The sequence below is a fragment of the Amaranthus tricolor genome, chromosome 15 (genome assembly GCF_026212465.1).
Source record: "Amaranthus tricolor cultivar Red isolate AtriRed21 chromosome 15, ASM2621246v1, whole genome shotgun sequence".
Classification (NCBI taxonomy): domain Eukaryota; kingdom Viridiplantae; phylum Streptophyta; class Magnoliopsida; order Caryophyllales; family Amaranthaceae; genus Amaranthus; species Amaranthus tricolor.
In genome coordinates, this window is record NC_080061.1 from 12,806,976 (window position 1) to 12,830,864 (window position 23,889).

The 23,889-nt window shown below is 37.5% G+C and overlaps 1 protein-coding gene across 1 annotated transcript; it reads left to right on the forward strand.

Moving 5' to 3' along the window:
* The first annotated feature begins 22,409 nt into the window (after positions 1 to 22,409).
* LOC130800668 (uncharacterized) lies at positions 22,410 to 23,616 on the forward strand. Its single transcript, XM_057664255.1, has 2 exons — positions 22,410 to 22,500; positions 22,572 to 23,616. Exon 2 carries the CDS (start codon positions 23,063 to 23,065, stop codon positions 23,378 to 23,380), a length of 318 nt encoding a protein of 105 aa, XP_057520238.1. The 5' UTR covers positions 22,410 to 22,500; positions 22,572 to 23,062; the 3' UTR covers positions 23,381 to 23,616.
* The last annotated feature ends 273 nt before the right edge of the window (positions 23,617 to 23,889 follow it).

Sequence of the window (23,889 nt, forward strand, 5' to 3'; positions counted from 1 at the left end):
TAGTTGAGAGGAACATCCATAGCTCTAAGGCTATGTCTCTCTCGGGTGAAGCTAGTCAATTTCTCAATGACAATTCGCTTCAAAACAGGGAGTAGGGAACCATGTTCCTCAACTCCGTCAATGACCAGCCCGCAAGCCCGATCCATTGACCATATTAATATCAGCATAATCATTCATAAACATTTATAACATTCATATAAATTTCACAAGCTTTAAATAAATATTTTACAAATGGTAGCCTGGCCAGACCCCTTTTAAGGGACTGTTACTACTCACCTAAAATAACGCTTCAAGAAGCTAAGTCTGCTACCCCGCGATTATTAGAAGGGCTCTTCGATAAAGTCGCCTCCTGAAGCATAACAACATAGCATCACAACAACGCATACGATACTACAGCTAGGTTCATTTAGTTCATTACTACTCATCCTTAGAACGCATAGTTTCACCAGCTATTCTAATATTTCCACTTAAATACCAATATATACATTCAAACTCAATGTTAGAAATCCTCAAAGAATCACATAATACTTTCAAGAATATCAAATTATTCGATACTTACCCATAACTCTTGGTTTTAGCATTTCTAAGCATCATATATTAGTAAAACTTGATCTTTAATTAATCATTTACATCTTATTAAACTGAAAGTAACCATTCTAGCCCACAATCGCTATTGCTCATAAGGAATTTAATAATCCATCTAAAATATTAAATCATCTAACAATTAGCCCTTAACGAGTATCCACAACCCAAAATGATTAATCTCAACTTCACCCAAATCTATCAATCAACATAATACCCATAACAAGTTCTCAAATCAACAAACATCTAATATATCACCTAAGAGTATCACTTTACTCAATTACTTGTCATCATCATTATCAAAACCTCCATGAACAGCTAACATTTACGTGAGAAGTTCATTAATCCAACCAAAATCAAGACATCATCATCATCATCATTATTTGCCATAAATTCCTAATTCCTAACAATAATTATCCAATATCTCATATCCAGCTAATATTCCCAATCAACATAACTCATTCAATTAATTTATATAAATTCAAGATTCTATAAAATTTAGCGTTTAACACATGATAAAAAGAGTACTCAATTTGATCTCCAACTTTAATTATGAACAAGTAAATCAAAAATATCATTTTCGAATTTATAAGACACCCTGCTAGTATTTTGGGCATAACTTCCTCATACGGACTCATTTTGGAGCGATTCAAGTGCCCACGCGACCGTGACTCGGAGCTCTACAATTCTTATGAAGGAATCAGAACCCAGAAACAATTAGAACTGCTTCGAAAGTGGCGAAAACAGAACGTTCAAATTCCGGACTGAAATTTCAATAAATATCAAACTTTATACTAGAAATCAAATAATCCAAAAACCAATACTAATCAACACTAATAACCCAAAAACCAATACTAATCAACACTAAAAAGAACCCAACTAAAGCCTTCGAAATGGATAAACAAAGAACACAAAAGGATTTTCAGATCTTTCTTCTTTAATGGAATAAATTCTACAAATATATTGATTCTTACATGTAATTTCGATTAGAAATAGTTTGGGTTCAAACATATGAGAAGAAAATCGATTATAAAAGATGAGTAAAATGAAATTACACATAGAAATTAAGAGATTTAATACCTTAGTTTGTTTACACCAACAATTACAAGAAGAAGGAGGAAGAAGATGGTGAAGATGGTGCCGGTGCTGCTGTCGCTCGAAGAAGAAGAAGAAGGAAGGAATGAGAAGGAAGAAGGGGAAGGGAATGGCGGTGAAGGAATACGTGAAATGAGTGGGAATTGGGAAAAAAAATTTCTGATTTGGGTATTAATTCCCCCCCTCTCTTTTATATATATATATATATATATATATATATATATATATATATATATATATATATATATATATATATATATATATATATATATATATATATATATATATATATATATATATATATATATATATATATATATATATATATATATCATTATTATTATTATTATTATTATTATTATTATTATTATTATTATTATCACTTAACCCACTTGATTCACGGTAATTTATAATTAATTTAAAACCCAAAATTATTTTATTTATTTTAAATTCTCGAATGTCACAATATATCAAGATATCATCTAGGTATACGACTACAAATTTTCCTAGGAATGGTCTAAGGATCTCATTCATTAACCTCATGAAAGTACTAGGAGCACCAGTTAGACCAAATGGCATGACAAGCCATTCATATAAACCATATTTTGTTTTAAAGGCGGTTTTCCATTCGTCTCCTTCTTTCATTCTTATCTGGTGGTACCCACTTCTCAGATCAATCTTACTAAACCATTATGTTCCTGTGAGCTCATCTAGCATATCATCTATTCGTGGGATGGGAAACCTATATTTGATAGTGATGTTATTCACACTCCGACTATCAATACGCATTCGCCATGTCCCATCCTTCTTTGGTACTAAAAGGGTTGGTACAGCACATGGACTAATACTCTCCCTCACATACCCTTTTGCTAATAGTTCCTCCACTTGTTTTTGTAATTCTAATGCCTCTTGAGGATTTGTTCTATATACCGGTTTGTTTGGAATCTGGGACCCTGGAATCAAATCAATTTGATGTTCTATTCTTTTAAAGGTGGTAATCCCTTGGGTAACTCTTGTGGGAAAACATCACTAAACTCCTCTAATAATTTCACAACCTTGGGGTGGTATTGGTCTTGGCTCTCACTTACTTCTTTAGTGAATAAAAATAGCAACTCCCCTTCTTCTTTAATTTCCTTGTGGCCCTCCCCTTTGCTCATAATGAAACTTACTTTTTTTTGCTTAGTTGGTGTGGGACTGATTCTATATGGTGGTAAGGGAATGAGGTCTTTTAATTTCCCTTCATGCCTAATAGTGTAGATGTTGGTGAAGCCATTGTGTATTGAGTGTCTATCGTGTTGCCAAGGCCTTCCCAATAATATGTGGCATGCATTCATATCCAACACAACACAATATCTCATCATGATATGAACCTATGGAGAAATTAATCAAACATTGCTTCTTTACAAAACCCTCAGCTTTGCTCTCTAACCATCTTAGTTTGTAGGGGTTAGGGTGGTCTTGTGTGTGTAATTTTAGGTCTTGAACTAACTGCATGCTCACAAAATTTGTCTCACTTCCCCCATCGATTATTAGGTCACAAACTCTATCCTTAATTCTGCATTTTGTTTGAAATATACTCTCTCTTTGGTCTGATTTTTTTCCTTTTGGTGTAGCATGAAAGTTTCTCCTTATTAGCAAATGGTACCTACCTTCCTCAGGGTATAATTGCTCTCTGACTTCCTCTTCTGTCTCACTCTCAGTCTCCCCTGGTTCAGCCCTTTGTAATGTGCCCAGATTGGTCAAGACATAAGAACCTTCTGATTCATTAGCAGGTGTAGGAGGTAAGATGACTTCTTCCTTCCCATCCTTAGCCACAAGCATAGCCCTAGGTCTTCTTTCCCTATCATTAATCTCAGTCCATTCCATATTGGTGAAAGCTCTTGCATTAGGGCATTCTCTCTTGATGTGACCGTGGCCATGGCACTTAAAACACACAATGTCTTTCATGGGTACATTGGGTTTGTCCTTAGGTCTATTGGGTGCTACTGTGTTGGTATTTTTGCTTAATGTACTAGTGCTTATGCCTATATTCCCCATATTTCTGCTGATGGTGTTAGGTTTAGGGACAGCAGGTCTGAATGGTTGTGTATAATTGCTCTTCTTCTTTGCATACTTCTCATATGTGAGGGCACTATTACATACTGTGTCAAAATTTAAATGTTGCATGACCTCAAGTTTTTCCCTCAAGTCTTCTCTAAGGCCTCCTATGAACTTTCCTATTTTCATTTCCTCTGATTCATTAATGTCACACAGCACAACAAGCTTTTCCCACTCTTGAATGTAGTCTGCTACAGACTTGCTGCCTTGCCTAAGGGTACTCCACTGCACAAACAGCTGCTGCTTATAGGATGGGCACATATTTCCTCCTCAAGTGTTTCTTCAATTTTTCCCAAGTGTGGATCCTCTCTCTGTTTTCCCTTCTCCTCTGTTTCTGTAATCGCTCAAGCCAAATTGCTGCTAGTTTGCTTAATTTTATTTTAGCCAGTTTGTACTTCTGTTCTGCAGGTGTGTCTCTGAATTCAAAATACCTTTCCAATTCAGCCTCCCAATCTAGGTATTCCTCAGGATTATGGTTTATCCCTCCAAATTCAGACACATCAATTCTTATGGTTCTATCCTCAGTATTTCTCTCATGGTGGTGCACAGGTATAACCCCCTCTTGTTGGTTCATACTAAGCCTAGCTACTGTGTGTGTGAGTTATTGAATAGCCAGGGCCATCTCATTAAGTTTCTCATCAGTATTCATGTTGTTCTTGTTACCACTAATCAATAATATCACCACAGCAAGCTCCAGGAACAACAGTTGACGCACAAACAAAAGCAAGATCACAACAGGGATGCAACAATATGTTCTGTTAGCAATGAGAATTTCAGTTTTATAGATGTAATGATTATACCAGAATGTGAGATGATGTAAGATAATGCAAAAATTAAAGTCTATGTGATAATCAAAGAATCTAATGTGTTCAATTGCTTACAGAGAATAGAATGCGGCAAACAATAAGGAAGAAATTCAGATGCACAACAACAAACCCTTATTTTCCTGACAAATTTCGGGAATCGAATTTTGTTTATCAATCTTTCCAGAACAAACAACAAATTCAATTGTTTACAACCAGACTACCTATCAATAATCACACTTATGACAATCAGAAATTTAGTTATACAAATCAAATCGTATTGAACAAATTGTTTTTTAGCGAAAACGTTTTGTTCGATCACTCGTATACAATTATCATCAGTTTTATAGCAAGTATTGCATTTAGAACGTTCAAGAATCGAATATAATGGATTTAATTGACAGATTTCGATACGCAAGCAACTCAGAAAGAATTATCAGAAAAAAATTTATACGCATTCAACAATACGCCAAACGATTATTTCAGAATTTCTCAGATTAAAATCAAATTCGTTTAACAAACAATTATGTTCTGAAATACTCAATCACAAAACGAATTATTGACAATGACGAATTGAATGCATACCTGATTTGACGAAACTGAAACAAAATCGCACTATACCTTTTCTCTCTGATTTCTCTTCACCAGAATATGCAAAAGTGACTCGTTACCTGGCTTTCTTTATATCCGATCCCTCTGTCTCTGGTCCCTATTCAGAACTTAAGCTCTGATACCAAGTTGATGTATATATGGAATTGAATGTTCCAAGAACACGAGAACTACACCAAGAATCAATATCAAGCTTCAATTTGATCTCAATGATATACGCACATTCACCTTCTGCTTGAAACAATCAACAGGAAGGCTGGCCAGAACAACTCCAAGAAGTGGTCCTTTGGCCGTGGATAGAGACAAATAACCCGCACTGGATTGATTGGCCTCTTCCTCACACTCCAATTGAAAGGCACTCTTTCAATCTTTGTGGAATTAACCCGGAAACTCACTTTGTTTTCACTCACAAAGGACTCTCACGGACAAGCAATTGAAAACACAATTACTGGAATGAAACTTGAATTGATTAATCTGAACTAACTGGATACAATGAGGTTAGCCCTTGTTATAGGACTCTAACGGCCATATTTGGCGCCTAACAGCAATTAACTACCTCCGTCCTTTCTTATTTGAGCGCGTGTAATACAATCAAAATTACAAAACAGAAGAATAAGCAGCCTATTTAACTAAGTGTCAGCCATATTATAGAACTGGTGAGCAGGGGACCTTGCAACTAAGTTTGCGGCTTCCGTGAGTACAATTAGCAAGGTTCTTGGGCCTTGACTCCTTGGTCCATGTATAGAGATTCCATTTTCCAAGTTTCCATGTTCACCCATACGGGAGCTTGGGTTCTTCACGTTGTGCAAGCTGGACTGGGAGACGATTTGTTGTTCTGTTGTCTGCTGGTCAGTATGCGAGCTTTTGCCTTGCTTGAATGTTTCTGTGAGGCTCTTCCTTGGTTCCTCCTGGCCTTGCCCTTCTCTGTTGCTTATGTTTGGTCTAGTTTGAAGCAGGTCTTCCATATTTGACATGCTGCTCCTCAAGTCAGTAGGTACAACAGGTGTGGTCATCCAGTCAGTAACTATCAGCTCAGTAGGTTGTTTATCCATGTGCTCTCCTTGGCTTATCTTGGTTTTTGGGCTGTTATCTGGATCAAGTTTATAACTCAGTATGGTTTTAAGGAGTTAAGTTTTAAGGCGCAAAGTTTTAAGGCAGATGCTGCCGAAATTTCCACTCACTCACTTTTTTAAAAAGTTAATAATTAAATTTTAACTAAATTCTTTTCGTTTTTCTTTTATGTAACACCCGAATTTCCTCCAGTCCTTTACGATTTTGGTTTCGCTAAGGGGTCGGAAATTCTGGGGTGTTACAATACCTGTTTCGATAATGAAATGAGGAAGTTCAAGAAACACTTAAGATACCTGAATATGAAGTATTGTAGAAGTCAATTGTCCATGACCTAGAGATGGGAAGTAGTTCTTCCACCAATGTGACCTAAATTCCTGCACCACCACACGTTAGCCTTGTCCGGGGCGTGATCTCCCGGAAAACCCCTCCGACGCTCAAGTCTGATCGGTGATGAGATCAATGAACAAGTAATATTAACTTGAATGCAAGGTAATTAATGGAGAAGTTGGAGGATTGTATTCAGGTTTTCGGAGAGTAACAATTTGGGCAGAGTTTTGTTATAGAATAATGAGCCTGAGCTTAAAATGGTGTGGATAGATTTTATTTATAAGAATTAGAGGGAAGTTATTCTAGAGAAGGGAGGACATGATGGGTATTAGGGAGAGTGGTGGTAAATGATGGAAAGTTATTTTAGGTCATAGAAGTTACTTGTTTGGCAACCAAGCAAGACGGTTGAGAACCCAGAAAAAGCCTCTTGACCGAGAGTCAAGGTCAACGGAATAATCAAAGGGTATAAAGGTAATATAACATTAGTAATTAAATAAATAAATAAATGAGTGAATGTACCATAACATTTAGCCCCACGCATGAAGGATGATGTGATAAGAAAGCCCTAACAACGCGGAACATCTTTCTTTATGCGGAAAAGTACTCTTTCACTAGTGGAAAAAACCTCGTTTGCTGCGGGTTTTTGGCCATTTTTTGCAGCGGTTTTGGCCCCCAACAATAGTGATAGCAGCAAATGTCCTATTTTAAATGTTGCGGTTAAAAACCGCAGCAAAAAAGGGAATTATTTGCTGTGGTCAGAGGCAAAACCGCAGCAAATAAGGAAGTGGATTTGCTGCGGTCAGAGGCAAAACCGCAGCAAATAAGTGGGGCATTATTTGTTGCGGTTTTGCCTCTGACTGCAGCAAATACTTCTATTTTTTTTTCTTTTTTCGTTTTATCGTTATAATAATCCAATAATAATACAATGTAATAACAGTGATTAATCCAAGGATAATCACAGATAATCAACATTAATCTCTTTGTAATAATAAACTATCGCTCGTATATATAATATAATATTATGTACGTACATATATATATAATATACATTAAAGTATAAAAAATAATCTATACTAATTACCATTTATCAAGGACAAATATTAGCAAGATACGCGACAATCTTGTCTTTTAATTCGCGCATCTCTCCACTTCTCAAAGGGCGTGTTTCCCTCGGAATGTCGTTTAAAACCTATAATATAATATAAAAATAAAAGATTAATATATAAACATTAGATTTTACCAATAATTATTTAAGAACGTAACAAATACTTACGACATCTATATTTTCGACTCCAAACTCCTTCACGGATTTTATAATATCGTCCATGTACTTCAGCACATAGTAGCCGCATTCAACGGAAAAAAAAAGGTTGTAGAAAGCACTAAGAGAAAATAGATGTTAGTGTCAAAAACGGTTAAAAACGCATAAAATCACAACTTAACACATAATTTCTAGCATATGACTACGATTTTCAATTCTAACCACTTCAACACAATAATATATACCAAATAGTGTTGTGTGCCAAGTTTCGTGCAAAACAAACCAAGTTTGAGCTACTTTACGCGCGAAAGTGCCAAAAATAGTTTAAAATACATAAAATCGCAACTTAACACGTAATTTCTAGCATATGACTACGATTTTCAATTCTAACAACTTCAACACAATAATATATACCAAATAGCGTTGTGTGTCAAGTTTCGTGCAAAAAAAACCAAGTTTGAGCTAGTTTACGCGCCAAAGTGCCAAAAACGGTTAAAAACGCATAAAATCGCAACTTAACACGTAATTTCTAGCATATGACTATGATTTTCAATTCTAACCACTTCAACACAATAATATATACCAAATAGTATTGTGTGCCAAGTTTCGTGCATAACAAACCAAGTTTGAGCTACTTTACGCGCGAAATTGACAAAAACGTTTAAAAACGCATAAAATCGCAACTTAACACGTAATTTCTAGCATATGACTATGATTTTCAATTCTATCCACTTCAACACAATAATATATACCAAGAGTGTTGTGTGCTAAGTTTCGTGCAAAACAAACCAAGTTTGAGCTAATTTACGCGCGAAATTGACAAAAACGCTTAAAAACGAATAAAATCGCAACTTAACACGTAATTTCTAGCATATGACTATGATTTTCAATTCTATCCACTTCATCACAATAATATATACCAAATAGTGTTGTGTGCTAAGTTTCGTCCAAATCTGATACAAATGTGGTTGTATGAGATGAAGATACCAAAGGAGCCCACACAAGGCTGCATACAGACCTCACGACACAGCAGCAAACTAGACTTTGCACGACACGTGGACACTAAACCTATGCATCCAGGACCTAGGCTAAACTGGAAATGGAATCTCGGTACTTGGATCTAGCTATCAAGGTCCTTAAACCATTCTAACAATCCCCTGGACTCCTAGAAGCTGAGCTGAAGGAGGGCTGCCCATAAGGCTGCATACAGACCTTACGACACAGCAGCAAACTAGTGACCAGACCACCGTGCACGACACGTGGAGACTAAACCTATGCATCCAGGACCTAGGCTAAAGTGGAAATGGAATCTCGGTACTTGGATCTAGCTATCAAGGTCCTTAAACCATTCTAACAATCCCCGTGAACTCCTAGAAGCTGATCTGAAGGAGGGCTGCTTGACAGTTTGCTAGATCAGAATTGTCTAATGATTGTGGTTGTTTCGGGTTTTTTTCATGAACATTTGTAGTTTTTGTCTGTGTCATTAATAAAAGCCACTGCAATACATTAATCCTTGCATAACTAAGGCCTTAATCAGCCCCGGTTTCGCATCAAAACCAAGTTTGAGCTACTCTATGCGCAAAAGTGTTAAAACGGTTAAAAACGCATAAAATCGCAACTTAACACGTAATTTCTAGCATATGACTACGATTTTCAATTCTAACAACTTCAACACAATAATATATACCAAATAGTGTTGTGTGCCAAGTTTCGTGCAAAACAAACCAAGTTTGAGCTACTTTACGCGCGAAAGTGCCAAAAACGGTTAAAAACGCATAAAATCGCAACTTAACACGTAATTTCTAGCATATGACTATGATTTTCAATTCTAACCACTTCAACACAATAATATATGCCAAATAGTGTTGTGTGCCATGTTTCGTGCATAAAAAACCAAGTTTGCGCGCGAAATTGACAAAAACGCTTAAAAACGCATAAAATCGCAACTTAACACGTAATTTCTAGCATATGACTATGATTTTCAATTCTATCCACTTCAACACAATAATATATACCAAAGAGTGTTGTGTACTAAGTTTCGTCCACATCTGATACAAATGTGGTTGTATGAAATGAAGATACCAAAGGAGCCCACACAAGGCTGCATACAGACCTCACGACACAGCAGCAAACTAGACCTTGCACGACACGTGGACACTAAACCTATGCATCCAGGACCTAGGCTAAAGTGGAAATGGAATCTTGGTACTTGGATCTAGCTATCAAGGTCCTTAAACCATTCTAACAATCCCCTGGTCTCCTTGAAGCTGAGCTGAAGGAGGGCTGCCCATAAGGTTGCATACAGACCTTACGACACAGCAGCAAACTAGTGACCAGACCACCGTGCACGACACGTGGAGACTAAACCTATGCATCCAGGACCTAGGCTAAAGTGGAAATGGAATCTTGGTACTTGGATCTAGCTATCAAGGTCCTTAAACCATTCTAACAATCCCCGTGAACTCCTAGAAGCTGATCTGAAGGAGGGCTGCTCGACAGTTTGCTAGATCAGAATTGTCTAATGATTGTGGTTGTTTCGGGTTTTTTTCATGAACAGTTGTAGTTTTTGTCTGTGTCATTAATAAAAGCCTCCGCAATACATTAATCCTTGCATAACCAAGGCCTTAATCAGCCCCGGTTTCGCATCAAAACCAAGTTTGAGCTACTTTATGCGCAAAAGTGTTAAAACGGTTAAAAACGCATAAAATCGCAATTTAACACGTAATTTCTATCATATGACTACGATTTTCAATTCTAACAACTTCAACACAATAATATATACAAAATAGTGTTGTGTGCCAAGTTTCGTGCAAAACAAACCAAGTTTGAGCTACTTTACGCACGAAAGTGCCAAAAACGGTTAAAAACGCATAAAATCGCAACTTAACACGTAATTTCTAGCATATGACTATGATTTTCAATTCTAACCACTTCAACACAATAATATATACCAAATAGTATTGTGTGCCAAGTTTTGTGCATAACAAACCAAGTTTGAGCTACTTTACGCGCGAAATTGACAAAAATGCTTAAAAACGCATAAAATCGCAACTTAACACGTAATTTCTAGCATATGACTATGATTTTCAATTCTATCCACTTCAACACAATAATATATACCAAAGAGTGTTGTGTACTAAGTTTCGTCCAAATCTGATACAAATGTGGTTGTATGAAATAAAGATACCAAAGGAGCCCACACAAGGCTGCATACAGACCTCACGACACAACAGCAAACTAGACCTTGCACGACACGTGGACACTAAACCTATGTATCCAAGACCTAAGCTCAAGTGGAAATGGAATCTCGGTACTTGGATCTAGCTATCAAGGTCCTTAAACCATTCTAACAATCCCCTGGACTCCTAGAAGCTGAGCTGAAGGAGGGCTGCCCATAAGGCTGCATACAGACCTCACGACACAGCAGCAAACTAGTGACCAGACCACCGTACACGACACGTGGAGACTAAACCTATGCATCCAGGACCTAGGCTAAATTGGAAATGGAATCTCGGTACTTGGATCTAGCTATCAAGGTCCTTAAACCATTCTATCAATCCCTGTGGACTCTTAGAAGCTGATCTGAAGGAGGGCTGCTCGACAGTTTGCTAGATCAGAATTGCCTAAGTGATTGTGGTTGTTTCGTGTTCTTTTCATGATCATTTGTACTTTTTGTCTGTGTCATAAATAAAAGCTTCCGCACAACATTAATCCTTGCATAACCAAGGCCTTAATCAGCCCCGGTTTCGCATCAAAACAAAGTTTGAGCTACTTTATGCGCAAAAGTGTTAAAACGGTTAAAAACGCATAAAATCGCAACTTAAAACGTAATTTCTAGCATATGACTACGATTTTCAATTCTAACAACTTCAACACAATAATATATACCAAATAGTGTTGTGTGCCAAGTTTCGTGCAAAACAAACCAAGTTTGAGCTACTTTACGCACGAAAATGCCAAAAACGGTTAAAAACGCTTAAAATCGCAACTTAACACGTAATTTCTAGCATACGACTATGATTTTCAATTCTAACCACTTCAACACAATAATATATACCAAATAGTGTTGTGTGCCAAGTTTCGTGCAAAGAAACCAAGTTTGAGCTACTTTACGCTCGAAATTGACAAAAACGCTTAAAAACGCATAAAATCGCAACTTAACACGTAATTTCTAGCATATGACTATGATTTTCAATTCTATCCACTTCAACACAATAATATATACCAAAGAGTGTTGTGTGCCAAGTTTCGTGCATATCTGATACAAATGTGGTTGTATGAAATGAAGATACCAAAGGAGCCCACACAAGGCTGCATACAGACCTCACGACACTGCAGCAAACTAGTGACCAGACCACCTTGCACGACACGTGGAGACTAAGCCTATGCATCCAGGACCTAGGCTAAAGTGGAAATGAAATCTCGGTACTTGGATCTAGCTATCAAGGTCCTTAAACCATTCTAACAATCCCCGTGGACTCCTAGAAGCTGAGCTGAAGGAGGGCTGCTCGACAGTTTGCTTGATCAGAATTGTCTAAGTGTTTGTGGTTGTTTTGTGTTCTTTTCATGATCATTTGTAGTTTTTGTCTGTGTCTTTAATCAAAGCTTCCACACAATATTAATCCTTGCATAACCAAGGCCTTAATCAGCCCCGGTTTCGCATCAAAACCAAGTTTTAGCTACTTTATGCGCAAAAGTGTTAAAAACGGTTAAAAACACATAAAATCGCAACTTAACACGTAATTTCTAGCATATGACTACGATTTTCAATTCTAACAACTTCAACACAATAATATATATACCAAATAGTGTTGTGTGCCAAGTTTCGTGCAAAACAAACCAAGTTTGAGCTACTTTACGCGCGAAAGTGCCAAAAACGGTTAAAAACGCATAAAATCGAATTTGTGTACCTTTATTGCTGTCCATTTTGGAAATGTGGCTCTGAATGTAGATCCCATTTATCCACGCACTTTTTTCATTGTACTGAAACACATGGGAAAAGTAATACTATTTATATATCTATATAACACTTAATTAAATCAAATTGGTAAAATAATTAATATTACGTACGCATTCAACAACGCTTTGAATTTTGTGTTGCGAGGCGGGCTTTGAGGTTTTTGTAATGAGTTGAAGACGTGCACAGTGTTCGTCAAAGGACATATGACCAAAAGTATCCAATGTAAACTACAAACGCAAATTTAAAATCAACAAATTAGAGATTAGGTGACTTTAAAAATCAAAAGATAAGTTCAATTTCAAAAATAAAACTTACTCTTGCATATATGGAGCCAGAATGAACGTGTGTTTAGATGCAAGGGAATTAGTCAAAGCAGCCTGAATGTATGCTCTGACGTCATCTGGATCATTTACACATTTACTACCCAAAATCGACTCAGGTTAAAACCATCCAATTTTTATTGGAGGTTCGCAAGAATTTAGCTCCTCGTAAGCCGCACTAAACTCACAAATAAGAAAATTTTGTTAGTAATTCAGTTATTAAAACAATTAAACAACAATGCCTAACTTGTAAGATAATGAACATCACCTCATGTAGACATGGAAAAGAGCTACGTTCAGCATCTCTCCTCTCAAAAATTGCCCGATGTCACTAGGACCAATAATTACAAACGGGCTCTCTAAAAAGCAGTATTGCTCCTTCGGCAGGTTCAGAATGAGTGGGTCCTCCTCACTTATGCGAGATACACAATAATGCAGCCATTTGCAATCTTGAGAGAGATCTTTTAGCTCCTCATCAGTCAAAATTGGAGTGCTTGGCATCGACTTTGACCCAGTCGACACCTTTGCTGAGGAACCGACCTCTCTCCAAGATCCCTTTGGACTCTTTTGCTATTTCAATTTATACAATTAAATTAGTGTGAGCATGCAATTAAAAAAATGAAAAAAAATAAGGTACAAATGATTCTTACCATGTTAGTGAATTGGAACCAAGCATATGGCCATGTGATGAAACTACCTAGAGCGTGTGAGAGTTTCTCAAGGCTCCATGCTGGCATTGGAACCGAGAGTGAGAAATCTTCAAACCCCTTTACAATAGTTTCCACGGCCACACTAATGTGGCCACTTGTAACAGGCATTGAATGCACTGTTTGGCCCTCTTTGTTTGGCTGGGCCACACTATATGCAACCACAGTTAAGTCGCCATCACTAGCAACACCTAACTGAGGCAGCAAAAGAGAACAAGGAGTCGCCTCCTGAAAATTGTGTCTATTAGTATAATAAGCATCATAATAAAATATTAAAACGCGTTGCAGTTTATATTAATAAGTGCTTATATATTTAAAAACTATGTACCTGTAGCACTGGCTCTGGAGTTGGCTCCGGATTTTGAGCAACGGAGTTTATGTTCTCCGGTGTGGGGTTTTCCCTTTCAGGGGTATTAGTAATGAGCTGGGGTGCTACGGGGGTAATGGGCTCGGGTGTTGGCTCGACCGAAGCGTTAGGATCCCCACGTTGACTTTCCTAATCCTCGACAATCAGGTTTGCCAAGTCAACAATGGGTGCTCCCATCTTCTACAACACGGCGGCCAGCTTGGCGAGAACGTCCTTCGTAATCTCCGCTCGGAGGGTTGCTACTTCATCCCGCAGCGCCGTTCGGGATTGAGTAGCAACACACTCTTTGCCGAATGCCTTCTGTAACCCCACGCGGACGCCTCCTTTTCCGACTACCCGCCCACTGTGGACTTTCTCTAAGACCATATGCAATGCGTCAACATTGCCTCTTGGGGTGAACTCCCCCATAGCTTCTTTTTCCTTCCAGCCCATCTGTTCAAATAAAAAGTGACATATATAGCAATTAGTATAAGTACATCAAAGCCAAAGAATACAAAACAAATCAAGAATATACTTAATAATTTCAAAACTCACCACAACATCAACAACCTTCTTCGTTCCCGGATCATTAATGGTAAATTTACCACTTGCATCTCAGGAATGAAGTCCGCAATACCAATCACGCACCCGATCTCCAGCAGAAGTATTCACGGATGCGGAGGTAGTCGTAGATGAGGGCGTGGATGAACTTTGATTGGGGTATAAACCCGCATCCACCCACTCTTTTTGGACCTCATCGTACGTTTTCAGGCCCAAGCGATGGTAAAACTTCCTTTTGCGTGCAGAATCAGAAGCTTTACCACGCTTTTCCTAATTAATCAATAGAAATAGAATGTCATGTATTAGTTTAATGACTGAATCAAAAGAAGTAAATTCAAATTGGTAAACTATAATATAATATGAAATACTTACAACTTCTATGGGAGTTGTTCCTTCGGCAACAAAGGCCTCCAAATCTCTCTTCGATATGTGACCCCATATTTCGTAGGGCATCTTCGAAGGTGATTGCTCTCCACCTTCGTTTCCCGTTTTGACCTTTTTGGTCGTACGGGCACGCCTCTTCGTAATCCAGCCAGTTACTAGCTTGGATTTGAAATCTCTGAATCTTTCTGCAACAGCTAAAAGAAACACATTCTTCTTGTCCTTATCGCTCTCGATGTGGAAAAGATTCTACAAAAAAAATTTATATTTATTACTGTCAATCAAATTAATTTTAAAATGAAACTAAATGAGTAAAAATAGTAAAGTTGTTTACCACAGTATCATTCCATAGAGAGTTCTTCAAACCCTCTGTAACCTCGTTCCATGCGTGCAATATGGAAAGCTTGCGGATACATAGACCCACTTGTTTTCCATATTGCCTACGCCATTTTCCGCAGGGTTGACCCAATGCATTGTATTCCAAATGCATGGGTTCTGTGACTTTGAGGTTTTTCATAGGACCTCGCCCTTTTCTTTTCTTACTGGTAGTGGGAGCATCCATTGGTGGGGCGTCTTCAGTCTCAAAATCATTGTCAATCGGTGGAGCGTCTTCAGCCATACGCTCGTATCTCACAATTTGGTCTTCTTCACTGTCATAACTACGATGCTCATTATCCGAGGTCTCAATCTCGGGGACAATTTTGTCTCTGAATAGATGCATTGTATATCAGTACCTGAAAGAGTATGAATAGAAATATATTAGAACATAAGCTAAGTAATATTAAGAATATGACTATGATTTACAATTCTAATACGTTCAACACAATAATATATAACAAATAGTGTTATGTGCAAAGTTTCATGCAAAACAAACCAAGTGCCAAAAAAACTTTAAAAAGCTTTAAATTCATACCTTGTGAATCACTTAATTCAAATGTATTCCTTCTGTGTGATCTACACGCATATAACCAACATCTACATCATCTACATCATCTTGATCCACTGATTTTGGATTGATAAAGGGAGGGGAGTCTTCAAAAGCTTCATATTCTTCCTCATCCTCAACATCACCTATACCAAGGATGCTTCTTTTTCCCGGTACAACAATAGACCATTTTTTATCAGACGGGTCTACAATGTAGAATACTTGCTTGGCTTGTGTGGCTAGTATGAATGGCTCCTCACTATCACGCAAACGAGCTAAGTCTACAAGAGTGAATCCACAAGGGTCGTCATTTTTTATGCATCGTCAATTATTATCTACCCACTTAACATCGGCCACATTATTGACGTCCTCAACAACACTTTTCTCTTTGTAAACTCCCTCCTCACCATGCCAAACCCAAACATGATATTGAGGCCTAAACCCACGTCGAAGTATGTGCTCCCTAAGGATATCAACACTATCTACCTTTGATACATTGCCACAACTGACACATGGGCAATAAAAACCAACTCCCCCCGTCCTAACTTGATGTTCAACCGCAATACTACAAAATTCTAATATGCCATCAATAAATTTCGACGATTCAATGCTTCCATACATCCAAGAACGATCGTTTGTCATCCTAATTAGTGTGATTAATTGATTCAAAACAAAATTAAATACACAACTTTTAAACATATATACTTAAAGAACTCTAACTAACCACAAAATTAAGTAATAATCATTCAATTAACACTAATTAACCCAAATAATAACACAATGTTTTTTAAACCATCCAAATGATGTTTATTGTAGTAACCATAATTAATATTCATATAAAAACATTAAAAATAAAATCACATTCATAAACATGGACAACTAATTAACATTCATATCAACAACTCATTCATTTAACCATAAACAACCCTAATTAAACCTAATTTACAAACTAGAAAAAATTTACGATAAATTTAAAACTTAAAAACCACACACATTCATAAATAAAATGAAGAAATTACTTAAAAATATAACAAAATATGATATATATGATAAATTTAAAACTTAAAAACAACAACAACATACACATTCATAAAGTATGACAAATTTAAACCTAATTTACAAACCACACACAAACCACATTCACAAATAATTACTAAATATGCAAATAATTAATTAACAAACCATATTTTTAACTAAATTACTAAATTAGTGAGTTTTGAAGATGAATTTTTGTCTTTTATTTTTGTGATATTAATTGATTTTTATGGGTTAATGACGGTAAAAAAAACTAGAACAAAGAGGTGATTTTTAAGGCATCATGTATGTTATTATTATCATTATGCCCCGTATATCCCATTAACATTAAGTATGATTGAAGAATGATGATGATGATGAATAAGAACACAGTAGAAGAATAGTAGGGGTTTATGAAAATTCGAAGTTTGATGATGAACAAGAACAACAGCAAGGATTTACCTTCAGAAACCCTTTGTGAAGATGAACAGCAACAACCTAAGAATGATGAACAGCAGCAAATGACCGTTTGTGAAGATGAACAGCAACAAGAATGATGAACAGCATTAAATGACCGTTTGTGAAAATGAAGATGAACAGAAGAAACGAACACAAATCTTGATGCTTAATCTTATACGTTTGTGAAGATGAAGAAGAGGAACGAAGAAAATGAAGATGAAGATGAAGCGTTTTTTCAATGAGGAACAAAGCAAAGTACTGTATAAATGTATTTGAGAAGGGATATGTGAATAAAAAAGAAACTGGCGGGTTTTAAAAAAATTTTGTCCAACAGTCATTTGCTGCGGTTCAAAACAAAACCGGAGCAATTAGAAATTTTGTGAAGGGTTATTTGCTGCGGTTCAAGCAAAACCGGAGCAATTAGCATTTTCATGAAGAGTTATTTGCTGCAGTTTAATCAAAACCATAGCAATTAATATAATTTTTAAGAGTTATTTGCTGCGGTTGTGGAAAAACCGGAGCAATTAATGCAGTGTGAAAGGTTATTTGCTGCGGTCAACTGGAAAACCGTAGCAATTAGGATTTTTTTTTTTTCTAATCCATTTTCCTATTTTTTGTTGCCAATACACAAAAACCGCAGCAAATGATGAGCAGCAAATACATTTTTTTCCACTAGTGTTTGAGAGCTAAATTAAGCATCGATCCTATAACAGCTTGTTCAAACGTTTTGAAGTTCGATACCGTTGTTTTTCGCTAAATCTTCAAAAGGAATGTAGAAATAGAGCTCGCAGGATTCGAGTCGACTATTCATAGGTCGAATTTCGAATTATAACGAAAAATAACCGGATAGGGTGAATTGATTCCGTGGCTCCATAGAGATCCGAACTATATATGATATGTTTAAATCGTAGCATAAATGAACAAAGGATGTGGAGACTCAGTTCCGCAACTTAAGAATTGTCAAATATGAAAGACGGTCGCGGCTTATGTCATAGTAATACTGTGGAGGCACTTTTAACTTAGAAAAATTATCAAAATTGGATCCTCTTGAAGGGTCCGACTTATCGACCTTGCGGACAGAGTCAATATTCTCATAATTTAGTACATAATGCAGCATTTTCCAATTATGTGTCTTTTGTAGCTTGTTTTGAAAACCCAATTCAGAAGCCCCAACTACTCCTTAGTAGGTGTTGGGTAGGCTGCGGAATAGTAAATACTTCTGCGAGGTATGTTGCGAACATTTCCAAAATTAGAAAATATTTTCAAAATTTGATAATATATTGGGACCGACTTGTCGACTTTACGAACTAAATATGTAATACTTGCAATATTAGTTTCAGCTTAACGAGTGCCGGGGAAGAAATTGTGATCCACAACAGGATGCGTCGTTGGAGAAAATGAGACCGTGACTTCAGTTCATGACGCGGCTTGTTAGGGTGACACGGCTATTGAGAGTCACAATTAATATTCAATGCTTTCTAAGCCCCCAGTATTTTGTTTGTAATGTCAGGTATTGCCGCGACGACTGCAAGCCCCTGCTATTTTCTTTACTTAGGAAATATTCCTAAATGAAAAGCCCAATGGGGGTCCGACTTATCGCTATGGTGGAACACCCAAGAATAATTTTCTAATACTTAGAATATTCTAACCTCTTGGAGGTTCATGGTAGGGTCCAACTTGTCTATGTTCCGGTCAAGCTGCGGTACAGCAAATCGTGCAACTGCTCAGCGTAGGTACGTAAATCATGGAATAATTTGGCTCATATATTTTAGAAAATTTTTGGTTATTTTAGGTCTTAAGAGGGGTCCGACTTGTCGACCCTGCAGCTTGTTCCACCTATCGTCATTATGGACATTATGGTTCTTAGATAAGCCGTCTTGTCTACAAGTCGAACAGGACAAATGAGCAATCCTCTATACTTAGAATTTTTCTTAGGTTTCTCAACTTTGGGACCAAAATTGAGGTCCAATTTGTCGATATGGCGGCAAGATAAACGTTTCTATGGCCCAACACTTACATAAGCATTATCCCCGACTAAATTTATCATGTATTCGACTCTTCATTTCCCCGGATTAGAATGCTTTCAGGAAAGAATCAATGAATTAGAGGTATTTGAGCATTTATTCTTGCAATAATAGTGAGGTTTTTGGAACTATTCCTCTCACCTAACTTTCATTCGTATTCCCTTCATTTTCTCAGCCTTTGTTCTAGTGAGAGAAAGTAGAGAGATACGCTTTGATAATATTCAACAATTCTTCGAACTTTCTGACAAATTCTTCAAGATCTTCAAGGTTTTCTGACAAATCTTAAAGATCTTCAAACAAGGTACTCAAATTTTCCTCAAATTTTTGAATTTCTTCAAATTGTTATTCGTGTTCTTGAATTTGTTTGTTAAGGCTTTGAATTTGCTTACCAAGGCCTTGAATTTGTTTATGAAATTAGGTTTTATTCTTAAATAGTTTCATCTACTATTTTATTCTGACTATGGTTGATATGGATGTTCCGGCTACGGATGAGACTTTGACTAACATAGGTATTAACCCTACTAACTTGGCGAACTTCCCCTCTTTAGTTGTATGTAAACACTTTGATAATGAGGAATTACAGTCAGATGATTCGGGTTGTTTTATGAATCAATAAAGGTCGGGGAAGAGTCATCCGTCTCCCCCATATACATACCAGAGATATTCAAACCTGCTCCTTGGGAAGTGAGCGCTGCTTTCTTCCCAAACTACTTGCCGAGAATAAATCCTGACCTGAAAGGGTTATTCTGTGTAAATATGGAAAAGATTGAAGAATCAGCCGAGTCTTCTGGAAGAGAAAGTGCGGTGCTAGCGTCTCCTCCGTTTTACGTAAAGGGCGGCGGACCACTTAATTATTTCATCGACTTGCAAACCAAGAGGGACTTGGATAAACAAAGGGATGCCATCACACTCAAATGGAGGTTGAAGGACGATTATAACTTAATTAATCCAGGGAATTACGACACTGTTAGGTTTCCCTTTCCACATTGCATAGCCGTATATCTCCCTTCTTTTGAGCTGCGACTTAGATTTCCTCTTCACCCATTTTTTAGAGAAGTTTTAGATTTCTGAATATATCTGTACCGGAGTTGTACCCTAACGCATGGGGTTGTTTTAGTAGCATTTTTAATTCTTTGTAAATCTTTAGCCGTACCTCCAACACTCACTGCCTTAAGATACATTTTTAGAGCACGTTTTTGTAATTCTCAATCTTATGATTGTGGATGGGTCACTTTTACTCATCGTTCGTGGGCTGAAGATAGTCCACGACCTCCCGGATAATCAGAAGGGATATAGGACCAAGTTTTCATATTTGTATAGTTCTAGAGGATGGAATATTCAGACATCTTTTGATATTAAACCCAACTTTTCGGGTTTTAAAAACGGTATCCCGCAATGTTCGTTAAACGATGCGGTGATGATAGAGTACACTAAAATGGACGTGCAATTGGGAAGGAAACCAATGAACGTTCAGATCAACTGCATACCCGCTCGCACAAAGCTGGAGAACGAAAATCTTCTTTCGGCATTTGGGATCAGTTTAAAGATAGATCGAAGTAAGGCTTGCTAGATCTTTCCTTTTAATGTGTGCATACTTATTTCTTACTTGTGGTTATCCAGGGGTTGCTAAGGAAAACTTGAGGAAGAAAAATCCAAACCTAATGAAGAAGTTTAGTGTTATAAGGTTTGGTCGCGACACGAGCCAGAGAGCCACGGACAAGCCATTGCCTCTTCCCCCTAAGGTAGATATTGATTGTTTTTTTTGAAAAATAAAGGGTTACCCTAACTTCTTCTTTATAGGACTTGGTGACAACGGAGAAGGGGCTGGATGAAGTGCCCCCTAAGGAAGAAGCTCTAAGGCTTCTTGAGGAGAGAAAGAGGGTTCACATTAGAGGTGATCAAACATCGGGCGGGGCCGGGTTCGAGCGGGGCCGAGTGAGAAAAAACTGTCAATTGATGCGGGCCGGGCCAGGCCAAAGAGCGGGCCTAAAAGTTCCTGCCCAAACCCGTAATATGCGGGCTTATGGGCTTGCGGGCCTATTTTATATATTATTTAATTATATCATACAATAAAACTAAAAATTAAAATATTATTTTTTTCCTTTTCAAATTAATTGCAACTTAGAAAAATGTCATTATTATTTCTTTACTCTTAATTTTTGTTTAATTTTTTTTATTTATAAGTTGAAATATAATTAAGTGATATCTTGTTTGAATCATTTCATTGCAAAGATTATTAATATATAACTTTTGTAATTTTCATTACATATAATTAAGAATATTATTAATTGAATTAGTACATCAAACTTCATAACAAATAAAATATTGCAAGAATATTAATAATTCTTTACCGCGGGCCAAATGTCAATCCCAAACCCGTCCCAAAAAAATTCGGGCCACTTATTTTCTACCCAAACCCGCCCAGCGGGCCATATTTTGGAACCCAAACCCTCACTTTTTCGGGCCAGGCCGCCCATGATCAGGTCTAGTTCACATCCCTGACGAGTCAAAGAGGGTAATCCCTCCAAAAAAGAAAGAAAGGGAAGAAAAGAAGGAAGAGAAGAAAAGAGGAAGAGAGAATCTTCTTCCTCAAATGTTGAGAGCGCTACTTAAAAGGCTTATGTGGACACCATTAAGACTGTTGTGCCTATCAAAATTCGGTCAGTAGAAGGGGAAGTATCTACCCCAAAAAGGAAAGCTATTCCTGCTATTAGTAAGGGTAAAGAGAAGGTAGGAGAATCAGCCGCGACCCCTGAATCCCGCGTAGAGGAGGTTTACCGTCGCCGGGAAGTCCTGCCTTTCCAACATGACACTCTTTTCACCGAGTTGGGTCATAAGGGCATGATAACCCGTTTGAACAGGGCGACTTCACATTTAATAAGTAAAGTGGACGTTGATCATCTGGGGTCCCTGCCACCTAAGGATAGAGTGCGCCAATTCCAAGCTTCTGCGGCTGAGGTAGTATCATCGCTTCGTCTTGGTATCTTATAGTAAAAGTATATGGAACTGAATCCCTTATTATTATGCAGACTTTTTTGGGAATGTCTTTCGAGTTAAACTTGTGTCGTCAAAGTGTGGCGGATAAGGAAACTTTAGCAGTATTAACCTCCCGTTGTGACGAGCAAAATGAGGAACTAAAGAAGCTTCGGGAGGATCTCTTGAGAAAGAAAAACTTTCCAAGTGCGCCGAATTGAAGGAGCGCTTGATAAAGACTGAACAATGGCGGGAGAGAGCCAAGAAGCAGCTGGATGAGACTATTGGAAACTTGGATAAGGCCTCAAGCTTGTCTACTACCCTCGGTCATGAGACGAGACGCCTAATGGATATCCATGACACACTGATTCATTAGAATTAGTCCCTTACCAAGCGGGTGTTGGAAGATTTGGAGAAGTTTAAAGTCTTACTAGATGCGGCTAGGATTTATGAACTTCGCTAGGAAAGGCAAGCCAGGATAGCCAGGGACTAGCTTACATCAGATGAGCCCGAAGCATCGAACTTCTTAGGGAACTTGACGACTGAGATGATGGATGCAAGTTTTATGATTAGTGATGAAAGATACCGCTTGGCCATATGTCTTCCTTCGACTCTAGATATTCCTAAGAGTTTGGCAGTATCCAAGCTGGAGAACATGTGCTTCGATCTGTCGAGCTTGATAATTGATGAAGGGAAGAACCTCCAAAGCTTATCCAAGGAGCTGTCCGAGATTGAAGTGGAGCCGTTCAATATTGAGGAATTCGTGAGCTTCACTCCCAGTCTACAAGAGGGAGGTGTTGTATCTCCCAAGCTGCTGCATCTAGAACCAGATGAAGACATTGGTGATTTCTTGGAGGATCTTTGAATTGTTTATGATTTGTATTTGGTACTTTGTTGGCCAATGTATGGTATTTATTTTTAGGGATGTAGTTGAATTGAATTCATGCTTTATCGGCTATTAGGCCATATTTTATTTGAAATTTGATGACCCAACAGGCCGTGTCATAAGGAGTCTAACTTCACATTGCGACTGAGTGTTTCCTGTTAACACTTAGGGGCCGTTTGGTTGGGTGTCATAATCAAAGGGAAAGGGAATAGACAGACCCAATTCTCTTTGTTGTTGTTTGTTTGCTACTTTCTATCATTCCCTTTCCCCTTTTTTAGTTTTGGGTTTACCCAAAATTATTATCCCCTCATTCCCCACCCTCCCCTAGACTTTTCCATTATATTCCCCACTTCATTACCCATCACTTAAAATTTGAACTTTGATTTATGGGTATTGTTATAATTCGCCACTCTTTTCATTTTATCGGCACCCCCTAATTAAATTACGAATTTGCCCCTGGACTTTAAAAAATTACGAATTTTCCATTG

Excerpts from the sequence above, each read along its gene's own strand:
- LOC130800668 (XM_057664255.1), top strand. The coding sequence starts at position 23,063 with ATGATGGATGCAAGTTTTATGATTAGTGATGAAAGATACCGCTTGGCC.